The 17504-nt window shown below is 46.7% G+C and overlaps 1 protein-coding gene across 1 annotated transcript in view; it reads left to right on the forward strand.

The window, feature by feature from the left end:
- Positions 1-14587: 14587 nt before the first annotated feature.
- The window catches only part of ATRN (attractin), a 180860-nt gene continuing 177943 nt past the window's right edge, over positions 14588-17504 (forward strand). The window contains exon 1 of the mRNA XM_047771508.1: positions 14588-15091. Coding sequence (XP_047627464.1) covers positions 14721-15091 — 371 coding nt within the window. The 5' untranslated portion in view covers positions 14588-14720. The remainder of the gene's footprint in view (positions 15092-17504) is intronic.

The following is a 17504-nucleotide window of genomic DNA, read 5'->3' on the forward strand; positions in this document are numbered from 1 at the left end:
GTTATACAGCAGGACCTCATTGTCTATCCACTCTGAATGTAATAGTTTGCGGCTGGTAACCCCAAACTCCTCCTCCATCCCATCCCCTCGTCCCACCCCAGCAACCACAAGTCTATTCTCTACGGCTTTGCGTCTGTTTCCATTTTGAAGATAGGTTCATTTGCGCCATATTTTAGCTTCACATATAACTGATATCATATGGAGTTCCCATCGTGGCTCAGTGGTTAACGAATCTGACTAGGAACCATGAGGTTGTGGGTTCCATCCCTGGCCTTGCTCAGTGGGTTAAGGATCCGGCGTTGCCATGAGCTGTGGTGTAGGTTGCAGACTCGGCTTGGATCCCGAGTTGCTGTGGCTCTGGTGTAGGCCAGCAGCTGTAGCTCCAATTGGACCCCTAGCCTGAGACCCTCCATATGCCACAAGAGCGGCCCAAGAAATGGCAAACAAATAAACAAACAAACAAACTGATATCATATGGTATTTATATTTTTCTTTCTTGCTTACTTCACTTAGTATGATAATTTCTAGTTGCATCTATGTTACTGTGAATGGCATCATATCATTCTTTTTTATGGCTGAGTAGTATTCCCTTGTATGTATGTACCACATCTTTTTAATCCATTCATTTCTTCCTGGAACTCCAGGAAAAGATTTGTTAAACAATAAAAGCACAGACTGGAGTTCCTGTTGTGGCTCAGCAGGTTAAGAAGTCGACTAGTATCCATGGGGATGCAGGTTCGATCCCTGGTCTCGCTCAGCAGGTTAAAGATCCAACATTGCTGCAAGCTGCAGTGGAGGTCACACGTGCAGCTCAGATCCCGTGTTGCTGAGGCTGTGGTGCAGGCCCTCTAGCCTGGGAACTTCCATATGCTGCAGGTGTGGCCCTAAAAAGAAAGAAAGAAAAGAAAAGCATAGCCTCTAAAGATTGATAATTAATCTACACTAAAAATAAGAACTATTTGTTGAGTGATACCCTAAAGAAAGTGAAAAACTGAACAAAAATCTGCAACATGATATTTGTCACACATACAATGAAGAAAAGATTAGTATCTAAATATATAAATCAGTATTAAGAAGATAAACCAATAGAAAAATGGGCAAAGGATATGAGCATGCAATTCCAAAAAAGGAGACCTAAATGACCGATAAACAAAAAATTGATCAACAAATATCTGCATCTCTGTGTTGATCACCCCAGTAATTAACACTCCTTCCCCTAGCAACCCTCAGCCATGGCTGGCTGGAGCTGGTGTATAAATACTTTCAAATATTCCAACCCTCTTCCCTCCCTGGAGTTTGTATCTTACACCATTTCCCAATGTTTCCCTCGAGTAATTCAGTTCCAATTGCTCACGCTAGTACTGGGTTTGATAAAACACCCTGTGTTGACTTCCCTTATCTACTATGTCTCACTTCCTCACTCCCCTGTGTGCTTTTTAGGATTACATCCCCCAGTAATCTTGAATACTTGCCTCAGGGGTTTCTTCTGGGTGAACCTAAACTAATTTGCCAGCTTGGGACAAAGTCTGAATCCTAGCAACTCTGTGGGGAAGTTTTCTTTTCTTTTTTTTCTTTTTTCTTTTCTTTTTAGGGCAGTACCTGAGGCATATGGAAGTTACCAGGCCAGGGGTCAAATCAGAGCTATAGCTGCGCAGGCTACGCCACAGCCACAGCAACGCCAGATCCAAACTGCATCTGCAACCTACACCATGGCTCACAGCAATGCCAGATCCCTAAACCCACTGAGCATGGCAAGGGCTCCAACCTGCATTCTCAAGGATACTAGTTAGGTTTGTTCCTGCTGAGCCACACGGGGGAACTCTGCGGGGAATTTTTCCAGATGAAAAAAAAACCTTTCAACTCCCTTGAAATGTATATAGGACAAGGGCCCTTTTATGGCTTCCATGGCCTTAGGCACAAATTTCAAAGCTGCCCCAACTGTAGGACTTTGGCTCATGGACCTAGTGCAGGTCTGCTTTCTTTCTATCCCCTTTGAAATTTTTCCATAATCAGTGCCCTTGGCCCTGACACACTGGGGTTCATAGCTAAATTATCCTTGTTCCATGAGCCATGTCTGATACGCTGCTCTGGCTTCAGCCTGTTTATCTTGGTAAACACTGCAATCTGGGCCACACCTCTAGTCACGAGGAGCCAGGCTTTCAGTCAGCTAGCTCTGCATAAAGAGTTACCTGCCACCCCTCCCCCACCTTGGGGTTCCTGCACAGTCACATTACAGGTGAATGCAAGAACCACTTTGCTGTTATGAAGTCTGCATTGCTGCCAGTGTCTTCTTAGAGGATGGGAGCTGGTGCCTGTGGCTCGGCAGCAAGGTGAGATGGAGAGCTCTGTGTAGGCATCAGAGACTTTGATCATAACCCTGGCAGCAATCTGTATTAAGGCCTTATATAAGCTCTAGAAATAAAGATGGTGTTTCTTTCTTTCTTTCTTCTTCTTTTTTTGTTTTTTGTCTTTCTGTCTTTTTCCAGGGCCGCACCTGAGGCATATGGAAGTTCCTAGGCTAGGGGCCTCATCAGAGCTCTAACCGCTGGCTTACACACAGCCACAGCAACGCGGGACCCGAGCCGAATCTGCAACCTACATCACAGCTTACAGCAACGCCAGGTCCTTAACCCACTGAGCAAGGCCAGGGATCGAACCTGAAACTTCATAGTTCCTATTTGGATTCGTTAACCACTGAGCCACGACGGGAACTCCAAAGATGGTGTTTCTAATAGCACCAGGACAGTGGGCTTTGGTGAGAGTCAGCTTCAAGAGGAGATGACTTCTCTATGAACCAAGGCAGGAAATGAGGAAATGGATACCTTCCATGGGTTTGCCACATTGTCTTAGTGCTAACAGCTTCTGCTATGATGTTGGTTGTGTGCAGGGGGAATTTCAAACTCTCATTGCCCGTATTAGTTATCTATTGCCATGAGATCAGTTATCCCCAGTTCAGGGGCTTACAACAACAATAACAAATTATTATCCTCATGGTTCCTGTGGATCAGAAATTTGAGGGCAGCTTGACTAAGCAATTCTGGTTCAAGGTCTTTCATGAGGTCATGGTTAAGATGCTGGCCAGGGCTGCCACCATCTGAAGCCTTGACTGAAGCTAAAAGATCCATTTTCTTTTCTTTTCTTTTTTTTTTGTCTTTTTGCTATTTCTTTGGGCCGCTCCCGCGGCATATGGAGGTTCCCAGGCTAGGGGTCTAATCGGAGCTGTAGCCACTGGCCTTCGCCAGAGCAACAGCAACGGGGGATCCGAGCCGTGTCTGCAACCTACACCACAGCTCACGGCAACACTGGATCGTTAACCCACCAAGCAAGGGCAGGGACCGAACCCACAACCTCATGGTTCCTAGTCAGATTCGTTAACCACTGCGCCACGACGGGAACTCCCTAAAAGATCCATTTTCAAGTTCACTCACACCCATGTTTGGCCAGTTTATGCTGGCTTTTGGTGGGAGGCCTCAATTCCTTACCACTTGGGCCTCACCACAGGCTTTTTGAGTGGCCTCATGACATGATGACTGGCTTTTTCCAAAGCAAGTGAAGAGAGAGAGAGAGGGAGAGAGAGAAAAAGCAGGGAAGAGAGAGAGGGAGAGGGAGAGAGAGATCCTCTGTGTGGTCACAATCCACCCACATCCTATTTGTCAGAAGTGAGTCTCCAAGTCTGGCCTACGTTCTAGGTAGGGAAATTAAACTTCAATGTATAAATATAAAGGGAGTAGCAAAGAATTTGTGGACATATTTTTAAAAGCACCACATTGCTTTTCGTTCCATAGATAACTATAACTTGGAATCTAAGGTATTTTCCAGCTTCTATTTCTGATTAGTTTCTTCCATTTTTCTGTTCTTTCCTTATATAAACAGTCAGGTACAAATCATCAGTTGGGGATACAGTATGGTCAACTCTTATTACTGTAATCCATAATTAGAACACTTATCTGCCCTTACTAGGAGGAAGTCTGGTGTCTTCCTCAGAATCCCTCTTTTTTCTTTTTTTTTCAGAAGAAACCTGGGGCTTATTCAGTCGAAAATGGCCAAGGCAGCTTCCAAACACGTCAGCCAAGCCAGGGTCATGCATCGAACTTGTGAAAAGTAAGATGTCTAGAGAGGACATTGATTGAGAAGCCGTCCCACTCATCTCCAGGGAGGTAGCATGAAGGAATGCTGTACGGTGTGAAGTTCATGAAAGTGCAATGTTCACGTCTCCTGCCGTGGGGAGTGTAACTCACTGGCAACCCAGCTGCCTCAGCCTGGCTCCATGACTATGTTTGTGCTAATACAGGCCTATTCCTGCGAGAGTCAGGGCTACTCCGACTGACAGTTTTGTCTCCAGCACTGTCCATTGCCCTGGACAGGCCTTTCTTGGAGCTTCGCTACAGTTTGAGACTCTTCCTAACCAATCCTTCCTTCCCTCTTTCCTTTACAGCTGTCAGGTATTTATTCCCGTCTGAATACTCTCCCTGCCTTCCCCTGCTTCCCTTCTCTTTCTCCTTCACAGATGTTCCCCCTAATTTGTCTCTTAGGTGTCTCATTCTGTTCTGGCATCTGTTTCTTTTTCTTTTTTGTGCTTTTTAGGGCCTCACCCGTGACATATGGAGGTTCCCAGGCTAGGGGTCTAATTGGAGCTGCGGCTGCCAGCCTACGCCACAGCCACAGCCACACCAGATCCGAGCCGTGTCTGTGACTTACCCCACAGCTCACAGCAATGCTGGATCCTTAACCACTGAGCAAGGCCAGGGATGGAACCTGCAGCCTGATGGTTCTCAGTGGGATTTGTTGCCGCTGCACCATGACGGGAACTCCTGGCATCTGTTTCTTGGTAGACCTCCCAGGTGTTCACAGTGATGGAGCTGATTCCCACTGGCTTGAGAGAGCGGAGTCTGGGTACCTCTTGCCAGCTTCGCATTCAGTGCCATCACATTGGTAGCTTGAACCAACGGGTCATGGTGGGAGTAGATACACCATAGGAATCAACAAATGCTACGCATGAGGGCTTTTCCCCCCTCCTGAGCTGGTGAAACATTTATCAGGATCTCTCTGGTTATTTACCCACGAGAAATGTGTACATGTGTTCACCAAGATTCCTAGATTGTTCAGAGTATAGAAATGAAAATGAATGACCTACAATGTAAAACAACAGGCATGAATTTCACCAGCATAATCCTAAGAGAAAGCCAATTGTAAAAGAGCTTGTATTGTGGCTTTCCATTTATATAAAGTGAAAAACTGGCCAAACAAATCTATAATGTAAGAAGTCAGGACAGTGATTCCCATGTGGAAGTAGTGACTGGAAGGGGCCGAGAGGAGTCCTGTAATGTTCAATTTCTTGACCTGGGCCCTGGTTCTATATGACTGTGTTTACTTTGAAAATTCACTGAGCTGTACTGGTACGAACTCTTCACTTTTCTCTATGTATGCTAAATTTTATTAGAGTTAAAAAAATATATATATATATATACCTGATTAGTGGTCCCATGAAGGCAGGGTTTTTTTTGTTTTTTGTTTTTTGTTTTTTTGGTTTTTTTGCTGCAGCATGTAGTAGCTTAATGTGGGATCTTAGTTCCCAGAATCAGAGATCGAAGCCAGGCTACAAAGGTGAAAGTTCCATGTCCTAATTTACCACTAGACCAGCAGGGAACTCCCAGGGATTTTTTTTAAATGTGATTTTAAACTTGTTTAATTGTGGTTTAAAAAACCCCCACATACCATAAAATTTACCATCTTACACATTTTTTTTTCCTTTTTCTGGCTACACCTGCAGCATATGGAAGCTCCTGAGCGAGGGGTTGAATGGGAGCTGCAGCTTTGGGCCTATGCCACAGCCAAGGCAACACTGGATCTGAGCTGCATCTGTGACTTACACTGCAGCCTGTAGCAATGCCGGATCCTTGACCCATTGATCGCGCCTAGGAATCGAACCCTCATCCTCACAGACACTGTGTCGGTGAGAACACCTCATCTCAAACATTTTTAAGTGTACAGTTAAGTAGTGTTAAGTATATTCACACTGTTGTATAACAAATGTCCAGAACTTTTTCATCTCGCAAAACTCAAACTCTATATTCATTAAACAACCACTGCCCATTTTCCCCTCCGCTCAACCCTGGCAACCACCATTCTACTTTCTGTTTCTATGAATTTGACTACTTTGGTTACCTCATATGAGTGAAATCATACAGTGTTTGGCTTTTTGTGACTGACTTATTTCACTTAGCATAATATTTTCAAGGTTCATCCATGCCGTAGCATGTGTCAGAATTTCTTTCCTTTTAAGGGTGAATACTATTCCATTGTATTTATTTACCACATTTTGTATATCCACTCATCTGCTGATGGATGTTTGGGCTGCTTCCACCTCTTGGTTATTGCAAGTGATGTTAATTTGAACATGAGTGTGTGTACAAATATCTCTTCAAAATCCTGCTTTCAATTATTTTGGATGTACATACCCACAAGTGGTATTGCCAGATCATATGGTAGTTATACATATATATATTTTTTGTCCTCTTAGGGCCGCACCAGTGGCATATGGAGGTTCCCAGGCTAGGGGTCTAATCAGAGCTGTAGCCGCTGGCCTATACCAGATACACAGCAATGTGGGATCCAAGCCATGTCTGCGACCTACACCACAGCTCACGGCAACGCTGGATCCTTAACCCACTGAGCGAGGCCAGGGATCAAACCTGCAACCTCATGGTTCCTAGTCGGATTCGTTAACCACTGATCCACGATGGGAACTCCTGGTAATTCTATTTTTTTTTCTTTTGTCTTTTTGCTATTTCTTTGGGCCACTCCCACGGCATATGGAGGTTCCCACGCTAGGGGTCGAATCGGAGCTGTAACCCCCGGCCTACGCCAGAGCACAGCAATGCGGGATCCGAGCCGTGTCTGCAACTCACACCACAGCTCACGGCAACGCCGGATCGATAACCCACTGAACAAGAGCAGGGACCGAACCCGCAACCTCATGGTTCCTAGTCAGATTTGTTAACCACTGCGCCATGATGGGAACTCCCTGGTAATTCTATTTTTAATGCTTCAAGTAACTTTCAAACCATTTACCATAGTGGCTGTACCACTTTACATTCCTAGTAACAGTGTGCGACAGTTTTAATTTCTCCATATTCTTGCCATTTTTTATGTTTTTGGATTTTGTCTGTTTTGATAGCCATCCTAACGGTGTGAGAAATGGCAGGAATTCTTTTTTTTTTTTTTTGTCTTTTTGCCATTTCTTGGGCTGCTTCCACAGCATATGGAGGTTCCCAGGCTAGGGGTCTAATGGGAGCTGTAGCTGCCAGCCTACACCAGAGCCACAGCAACGCGGGATCCCAGCCGAGTCTGCAACCTACACCATAGCTCACGGCAACACCAGATCCTTAACCCACTGAGCAAGGCCAGGGATCGAACCCGCCACCTCATGGTTCCTAGTCGAATTCGTTAACCACTGAGCCATGACGGGAACTGCAGGAATTCTTTCATATTGATTTTTCACTGCTGCCCCCCCGCCCGCCCTGCCCCAGATCCTAGATCGTTTCTGGTATATACTAGCCACTAAATAAGTATTAGTTGCATAAATAAATAAATTGAATGAGTTGACTTCATGTACAGGGTTGTGTAGTGGGTTGAATAGTGGCTCCCCAAAAGATGTGTCCACTGCCTTACTCCAGAGCCTGTGAATGTTACCATATTTGGAAAAGGGTCTTTGTAGATGAAATTAATTAAGGATCCTGAGATAAAGAGATCATCCTGGATTATCCAGGCGGGCCCTAACTCTAATCACAAGTGTTCCTATAAGAGATACCCACAGGAGGAATTCTGTTGTGGCGCAGTGGAAACGAAACTGACTAGTATCCATGAGGACGCAGGTTCAATCCCTGGCCCAGCTCAGTGGGTTAAGGATCCAGCGTTTCTGGGGGCTGTGGTGTAGGTTGCAGATGTGGCTCAGATCCCGAATTGCTGTGGCTGTGGCATAGGCTGGCAGCTGTAGCTCTGATTCGACCCCTAGCCTGGAGAACCTCCATATGCCGTGGGTGCAGCCCTAAAAAAAAAAAAATATATATATATATATATATCCACAGGAGGAGAAAGCAACGTGATGACGAAAACTGGAGTGATGTGGCCACAAGGAATGCCAAGAGCCACCAGAAGCTGGAGCAATCAAGGAAGGATTCTCCCCTGGAGTCTCCAGAGGTAACATGGCCCTTCTGAAATCCAGAGCTGTGAGGGCATACATTCCTGTTGTTTTATGGCACCAAGCTTTTAGTAATTTGTTACAGCAGCCACAGGAAACTAACACAGACTGTTGCCTGTAACTCTGAGAAATTTTTGTCAAAAAGGATGGCTTCAGGAGTGAGGAGGGAGGATGAAAGAAATAAGTGAGGGAGGTTAAGGACAAACTTCCAGTTACAAAATAAATGTCACCGGTATAAAATGTACAGTGTGGGGAATACAGTCAATAATAGTGTAATATCTTTGTATGGTGACAAATAGTAACTAGATTTATCATGGTGATCGTTTTGTTAGGTATAGAAATACTAATCACTATGCTTCACACTAGGAACACACACAGTGTTGCAGGTCAAAACCCAACAAATATACAAACTCATAGACAAAGAGATATGATTTGTGGTTACTAGAGGCGAAGGTTGTGGGGCAGGGAAATTGGATGAAGCTGATCAAAATTACGAACGTCCTGGAGTTCCCACTGTGGTGCAATGGGATTGGTGGTGTCTCTGCAGTGCCTGGACACAGGTTCAAGCCCAGCCTGGCAGAGTGGGTTAAAGGATCCAGTGTTGCTGCAGCTGCAGTGTAGGTTGCAACTTCACCTTGGCTCTTATCCCTCGCCCAGGAACTCCCATCAGGTGACCAAAAAAGAAGAAAAAAAGTTGAAATCTTCCAAGTATAAGATATAATCTTCCAAGTGCTAAGGATGTAATATGCAATATTATTAATATAATAAATACTTTTATATGTTATAATATGAAAGTTGTTAAGAGAATAAATCCTGAGTTCTTTTTTTTTTTTTTTTTGTCTTTTTGCTATTTCTTGGGCCACTCCCGCGGCATATGGAGGTTCCCAGGCTAGGGGTCGAATCGGAGCTGTAGCCACCGGCCTATGCCAGAGCCACAGCAACGTGGGATCCGAGCCGCGTCTGCAACCCACACCACAGCTCACGGCAAAGCCGGATCCTTAACCCACTGAGTAAGGGCAGGGACCGAACCCGCAACCTCATGGTTCCTAGTCGGATTCGTTAACCACTGCACCACGACGGGAACTCCCCCGAGTTCTTATCATAAGGAAAGAATATTTTTTCCGTCTCTTTAATTTTGTATATATATGAGATGATGGATGATCACTAAACTTATTGTGATAACTCTTTCATGATGTATGTAAGTCAAATCAATATGCTGTACACCTTAAATTTATACTATACTGTATGTCAATCATATCTCAATAAAACCGGGGGGAAAAGGATGGCTTTAGTTTGGGAAGCTCTAATTTGAAGTCATTCTTCACAGATGTACTATTTAGCAAGGCCAGTTGTCTTTTAATGCTATTATTGCTTTTATAATATCTAATCTATGTACAAGAGACGCTTTTTAATTCTCAATAATAGAAATTTGGGGATGGGGCATGTGTTCTGCTCATCCAACAGGAATTTCAAGTCCTCTGCTTTTAAATTGGCGATCTCGTCCAAAGGCTGGGTCTTATCCCTTAAGCTGATATAAAAGCCACATTCTGTATTTGTGGAGTTTGTCTATGGAGGCCACTAAAAGCTCTGCCAATAGCTCAGGGGGCCAACTTCATGCAACCAGGTCAAGGGTCCCTAAATCCTCTAAGGGTCCCTTAGAGCCTGCCAAGGAGTATTGGGATCTTATGCTTGTAAGTTGACCATTCCCTCACATGGAAGCTGCTCCCCAACAGAGCTTTGTTCCTACCTAGAACCCTCCCATTGTATTTGTTTCAAAGTTTCAGCATTAGCCTGTTTCACAGGCAATATGGTACCCTACTTGTTAGGTGAGATCCTGACAGCTGTAATCGGGGAATTATTTCACTTCACCTAGAGTGAAAGTATAAGATGACTTTTGTCATCCAAAGTATGTTGATGCTCCAAACAATTCAGAGTGAGGTCTGTTGATGCTTAGGGAAGGTCAGACAGCTGAGCAGATAGATCTTACCAGGGAGGCATTCCTCTGTGCTATATAATGCTTAATAAATATACATTGTATACAGCAGATTGTTGGTACCTCTCCCAAATTTCCTTTACTGGAGGTTTCTTACTGCTGTAAGTGATGCCTTCTACAAGAGATATGTGTATAAAATGCTGGTCCTTTTGCCTGAAGGTGGGACCAACTCTATGGTAAAACTCATGCTTCACAGCTCTTCACAGGGTTAGGTTGAGGTTCCAGATAAGATCACATCCTTAATCAGCTACCTTCCCTGCCTGATCCTGTTTCCTTCATTGCCTTTCTCCTAAGAGAATTCTACCAATAAATTATGCATTAGAATCCTGTTTTATCTCTGCTCTTAGGGAAACTGACCTAAGATACCGTGTGACTAAAAAATTATAAAAAATCAGGAGTTCCTGTCGTGGCTCAGTGGTTAACGAATCCGACTAGGAACCATGAGGTTGCGGGTTCGGTCCCTGCCCTTGCTCAGTGGGTTAAGGATCCGGCGTTGCTGTGAGCTGTGGTGTAGGTTGCAGACGCGGCTCAGATCCCGTGTTGCTGTGGCTCTGGCGTAGGCTGGCGGCTACAGCTCCAATTCGACCCCTAGCGAGAGCGGCCCAAAGAAATGGCAAAAAGCCAAAAAAAAAAAAAAATCATCCATGTCCATGACCTGGAGACAATGTAATAATGCAAGTAAAGATACAGAAAATGATGACATGAAATCAGAGAGAGCAAAAGAATGTTCTTCCTTGGGTGGAAAAAAAAAAACCCCACAACCCCCCCCCCCCCCCGAAAAAAATTGGCAGAACCAACTTCACACCATCTTAGTGGCAAACATCCTTGGCTGTGCAGTTGGTAAGGACTCTGTTATTTAAAGTCTGGATTTAGAACAGTTCCAGATCAAAAGCTAGGCAGTCATTGCCATTGGAATAAAAGTTTCTGGGACCTAGAGGTGGCTGCCTTGACAAGGACTAGTGGAGGAAAAAGGGACATGGATTTGAGGTAGAAGAGCCACAGAACCTCAGTGATAAGGCATGAGGAGTCCAGCAGAAGTGCTTCTGGAGCTTCAGTGATCCTTTTTCTTTTTTGCTTTTTAGGGCCACACCCAAGGCACTTGGAAGTTCGCAGGCTAGAGGTCTAATTGGAGCTACAACTGCTGGCCACAGCAACAATGGGTTCCGAGCCATATCTGCAACCTACACCACAGCTCACGGCAATGCCAGATCCTTAACCCACTGAGCGAGGCCAGGGATGGAACCCCCAACCTCATGGTTCCTAGTCAGATTCGTTTCCACTGTGCCATGACAGAAAGTCTGGTGATTCCTTTTGTTAGGATTGGCTGGATATTATAATATCAGAACCCACTTAGTATTATATAGAGATGACTAGTTATACATGATGTATGTATATGTAATTATACAACCATTGTTGATCAATTCTTTTTTTTTTTTTTTGTCTTTTTGCTATTTCTTAGGCCGCTCCCGCGGCATATGGAGATTCCCAGGCTAGGGGTCTAATCGGAGCTGTAGCCACCGGCCTACGCCAGAGCCACAGCAACGCGGGATCTGAGCAACGTCTGCAACCTACACCACAGCTCATGGCAACGCCGGATCGTTAACCCACTGAGCAAGGGCAGGGACCGAACCCGCAACCTCATGGTTCCTAGTCGGATTCGTTAACCACTGCGCCACAACGGGAACGCCTGTTGATCAATTCTTAATCAAGTTTACCTCATAAGACTTGGAGGAAGCAAGTTACTGAGTATTCTGTAATCTATTGCTGTGTAACACATTTAGTGGCTTAAACTCATTTATTTTGCTTATGTACCTGCAGTCTGGGGTAGGTTCAGCACAGATCACATTCTTCTGCTTCACGATTGTCTAGGACCTCAACTAGGAAGATCTAAATGGCTGGGGATTGACTTCCCCATAGCATGTAGCCTCAGAGTAGCTAGACTTCTTTTAAGGCAGCCCGATTACCCCAGAGCAAGTGTTTCGAGACACTCAGGAGGAAGCTGCAAAACTTCCTATGACCTAGACTCAAAAGTCTCAGCCCATCACTTCCACCATAGTCCACTGGTTAAGCAAATCACTAAGACCACCCCAGATTCAAGGAGTTCGGGGTTCATTCCCACCTCTCCATGGAAGGAAGGTTAAAGAATTTGTAGCTATCTTTGATGCAGCATGCAGAAATAGAAAGTGTAGCAGACTCTGACAACAACAGTAAATGAGAAAGGAAATGCCAATACTTCCCTTCATAGGAAAAGATTTTGTTTGTTTTTTAAGGACAAGATGATTTGAGCATGTTTGAAGCCTAAGGAAAAAGAACCAGAGAAGGGAGTGGATTAAGGCAGTAAGAAAAAGAATGTTTGCTGCTTGAGAGCTTTGGAGAGCAGCCATACTGCTGTTGCGTAGATGCAAGCCATTTCCTGTTATCCTTGAGCATTGGTGAAGTCATGTGAAACTTCTCAGCCTGGGCTCAGTTTTGCTGTGGGGAATGGCAGGATAGGCTGGTTCCGCTTCTGGCCTGGAAGAGCAGTGCTTTCTGAAGCCAGAGATTGGCTCCATGTCAGTCTGCCCCATGTTAGGGCCATATGCTCCATTTTCCTTTCTCACCCTGCACAGCCTCATGTAAGACACCACAGCAGAAACACAACCTGCAAACCAGAATGCCAGTGCTAGGGCCTTGGTGAAACAAAAGGTTTCACGTAGGTGGAGGGTGGAGAGCGGGCTGTGTGTAGTTCAGCTTCACCAGGCTTGAAGAGGATGCAGAAGGAGGAAGATCAGAACCTGGTTACATCCTAGAATCTTAGAATTCTGTGCTCTGAGGTAAACCTGAGAGGCTCCAAAGGTTAAAGAGGGCCTTTTTTTATTTTCCAGGGATTGCAAGGTGCCCAAATATCCCTAGCTGCCATAGGGATATTCCTCACAACACAAGGCTTATGTCAGACAAGGTTCTGGCAAAACTCTCTAAACTTTGCAGACATAAAATAGCAGCTGGATTTTAATTTCTCAGGATTTTGGATAAGGCATAGTAGGAAAGACTTGTCTCCATTCTAGGTAATGTGGAACAGCTCAGACGGCAGGGACACTCTAGATGGCTTCTTCCCTCAATGACTTGGTTCCTCACCTGGATGGGTGCACCTGGTTCTTGTGTCTGGGATCTCAGTCTTTTTTTTTTTTTGTCTTTTTGCTATTTCTTTGGGCCCCTCTTGCGGCATATGGAGGTTCCCAGGCTAGGGGTCGAATCGGAGCTGTAGCCACCGGCCTACGCCAGAGCCACAGCAACGTCTGCAACCTACACCACAGCTCATGGCAACGCCGGATCGTTAACCCACTGAGCAAGGGCAGGGACCGAACCCGCAACCTCATGGTTCCTAGTCGGATTCGTTAACCACTGCGCCACGACGGGAACTCCTCCATGTGATCTCTTACAGCAAGATGGAAGAGCAGATGCAGCCCAGTTTTATCAAGAGCTCAGAATCAAGATTGCCAGGTGTTCCTAAGGCTCACACCTGAAACCAGCACATCATCATTTCCCCCAGATTCTTCTTTGGTTGAGTCAAAGGCCCAGTCCAGATTTCAGGGTGGAGAACCACACAAGCTTATACTGCCAGGAGGCACGTTTCATTGGAGGTCAACAAAGTAACTACCTGACAAGAGGGGCTCTAGGGGCTGTGGCGGGGTGGGTGGGTAGGATGCTCCGGTTCCTAATTTTATGCTGCCCTTTCTTCAGAGATGACTGGAGGGCAAATAGTGGGGAGCAATTAAATCCCAAACTTCCTCTACAGAATTAAAGGTGTGTGTGTGGGGGGGTCTGTTCTAATACTGAATCAGTCTGGATCAAGGGAGGCCGGGCTATGTAGCTTCAGTCTTAGGCATTTACTGAGTATAGCCTATGCGCTGGGTTCTTAAGACACGTGTTGCTTGTTAACCCTATATTAGAGGAGAAAGCAGAGGCTCGATCGCAGCACTCCTATGTTACCGCATCAAGCACTATACCGCGACTCCTAGGACCTTTCTGCTTGGCAGCAGCGTTGGGGTAGAGAGCTGACGGGCGCAGGCGTCTCTGGAAGGTAGCGCTCAACTCCGCGGGGTTGGCTAGTAGAGCGATAGGCTCCCAGGCAACCAAAGGGAAGAGGGAGCTTCAGGATGTCTACCCACATGCCGCCGAGCCGAGCGAAGGGATAAAACTAGAGCGCTAGGGCCCCCGGGTCGGTATCAAAGCCTGGGACGCTTTGGCCAACCTCAAACCTCCAGCTAGAGACCCTCTTCCAGGGCCGCGCGCGCTGGAGGATGGCAGCCTGCTCTCTGCGCCCCGCCCAAGCACAGACGCGCCGGCCCCGCCTCCCGCGCAGTCCTGGCCCCGCCCTCAAAATTGGGCGCCCAGAGCCACCGTCCGCCCAGCCCCGCCCAGCACGGCCAGGCGAAGCTGAGCCGGCCGTGCGGTGTGTGTGTGTGTGTGTGTCTGTGTCTGTGTGTGTGTGTGTGTGTGTGCGCGCGTGTGTATGTGTTCGCGGGGCACACTCTCTGCCCCGGGAAGATGGTGGCGGCGGCGGCGGCGACTGAGGCGAAGCTGAAGAGGAGGACGGCGGAGACTACAGCGCCTGCGAGCAGGAACGACAGGCGGCGCCAGGACTGGGACACAACTGGGGCCGGGAGGCCGGGGCTGGGGGCCGGGCTGCGCCTCTCGCGGTGGCTGCTGCTGCTGCTGCTCCCGCCGCTGCTGCTGCTTCCCTGGGTGGCTGAGGCCGCGGCGGCAGCGGCAGCGGTGTCGGGCTCAGCTGCAGCCGAGGCCAAGGAATGTGACCGGCCTTGTGTCAACGGCGGCCGCTGCAACCCTGGCACCGGCCAGTGCGTCTGCCCCGCCGGCTGGGTGGGCGAGCAATGCCAGCACTGCGGGGGCCGCTTCAGGTGAGTGGGGGTAATGTGTGTGGGGTGTGGGAGGGTAGGGCCCAGCCAGAGGCTGAGGCCAAGGGGGCTGGAGATGGCCCCAGGCTGGGGGCGCATGCCAGACGGAATGTGGGGAGGGTACGGCCGCCCCATGGTGTTTGAGGACCATTTGCTTCCGGGGAGATCATCTTCTCTGGCCTGGGGTCTTCCTGTACAAGAAGATGAAAAGGTTCAAGGCGAGGGTGGGGGTTCCCCAAAGGGGTTTGGGTGCGGCGGTCTACATGAGTGGAAAGCTTAGGGTCCCGAGGATTATCAAAGCCAGTCGGGCCTCTTCGTAAATGAGGTATAAAAGAAAAGGTGAGAGAGCCAGTCTTCCTTAAACACTTCGAAAGAACATCCCCTAGTTCTCTAGGGCCTGATGAGTTGCCTGACTGGTTAGAGATACTCCAGTCTGTGGGGTACTCTGAAGAAACAGGGCCCTGGAAGAGATTTGTTGTTTGGAGATAGAAGGGAAAAGGGTAGGATTGTGAGATATTAGATATAGAATAAGTAGTGATTCTTGGCTAAAGGAAAGTGAGGAAAGTAGCCTTTAGAAGCTCACCGGAGGAGGCGGATTGGACCAGGGTCTGTCGTGGGGAGCACATGGAAGGAGGTTATTATTTGCCCTGGTTTCTGGAGAATATGGAGTTCTGAGTTGGTCTGGTTTAGGGCAGGACCTCGCCATTAATTAATTGGTAGTTAGCTATTATTTGCTTTAGTCGTGCAAGGATTTCTGGATAATACACACAGACAGATAGATTAGGCAGACTTTAGCCTAGTCCACAAGGTGTTTGGAACATAGGTCGAGAAAGATAGGTTCATAGATGACTCTAATCATAAGGACCACAAAGTCATTCATGCCTTTGGCAGATGTTCACTGGGCATTTTTGATGTCCGACGTGGAGGAGTGGGGAAATACGGAGAACCAAGACAGCCAGGGTCCCTCCTCTCATAGAACTTACTTTCTAGTGGGGAGACAGGCAGTTAACAAGTAAATGAATAAGTGAAAGAAAAGAACAAGGTGATTTCAGATAATGATAAAAGCTGTCAAGTGAGTAAGACACGCTGGCCTAATAGAGAATTATAACCAGTGGATAGTTTTTGGAGAAGCCACACATTGGAAGTGACCTTTGGTCCAATATCTGAATGAGGCAAGGGAGAGAGAACCTGTGGGAGTTCAGGGACAGAGAGAGTGTGACTGGTTGGGGGACGCAGGGAATATTTTGAGGAGGAGGTGGCATTGAGTTTGAGCATTTGAGGCTAAGTAAAGTTGGGAAATGTGGAGCTGGGGGAAAAACTCCAAATGGAACAAAGGAGTCAGACAAAATTGTGGAGACTAATAAGTATTGCTAGTGCCAGGGTACATAGATGAGAATTGTGAGGAAGAAGTTTGAAACAGTAGAAGTCTAGAGTCACGTAATGTCAAATCTTCAAGGAAAACTCAGAGAATGAGAACTTTGAGGAGATGAGCTTTGTGGAGAAAGCAAGTGATTTCAAGACTAGTGTACAGCAGGGCTGGCCGTGTAACGAGGATTCTGGTAATGTAGTTCTGGTTTAGGAACTGCATTACTCTGCACATACTTGTGAGGGCTACTCTGGGTTAGGTTATGAGATTATAGTGATTAACAAGAGAGACACTGTCCTGCCTTTTTGGAGCTTATATTCTACCTTGGGAATAAGAAATCCAGTTGTCAGTTTCTTATAATTTTCTTAAAGCTGTAGAAGCAAAGAGCAACTTGATTTAGTTTGGAAAGGTAAGGTTAGTGTCCAAATAAGTGACTTCTGAGTTGAGATGTGAAGGGTGACATGACACTGCCTACATAGGAGGTGGGGTGCTGAGGGGCCAGCATGTACAGAGGCTTGAAAATGAGAGGGATCATGGCAGGATGGATAGAAGGCCGGGTGGCTGGAGGAGAGAGAGCAAAGGGGAGCACGGCCAGACTGGAGAGATGAGCAGGAGCCAGGCTGTGTGGAGCCCTGTCCATTGGGTTGAGAATTTTGACCTGTAGCCTTTGAGCCTTGGATTAGCATAGTTCAGCTTGTTTTCATGACATTACAGGCTTTTAGATTGGAGCCAGAGCAGGAATGTTCTTGAAGATGGGGCCAGAGCATTCTGAACCTGAGGAACTTTCAAGATCAAGTGAGTGGATGGTTGGGTCAGAGCAGAGTTCTTCAAGTTCTGAAAATCTAGGAAGCCTTGGTAGGCAGTGGGGCCCACGGGTGAGGAGGGACATACATAGCTAGATCAGTCTGTCTGTAATGTTCGGATTAGGTGGACTCACTTTAAGCATGAGAGATAGTGGGCAACTAGGTTGGAACTGTTGATCTGGGTCAGGCCAGGAGTGATGAGAACTTGAGGTAAGTTGTGGGAGCGCAGGCAGGGGTAGAGCTAGGT

The sequence above is a fragment of the Phacochoerus africanus genome, chromosome 3 (genome assembly GCF_016906955.1).
Source record: "Phacochoerus africanus isolate WHEZ1 chromosome 3, ROS_Pafr_v1, whole genome shotgun sequence".
In the NCBI taxonomy this organism is placed as follows: domain Eukaryota; kingdom Metazoa; phylum Chordata; class Mammalia; order Artiodactyla; family Suidae; genus Phacochoerus; species Phacochoerus africanus.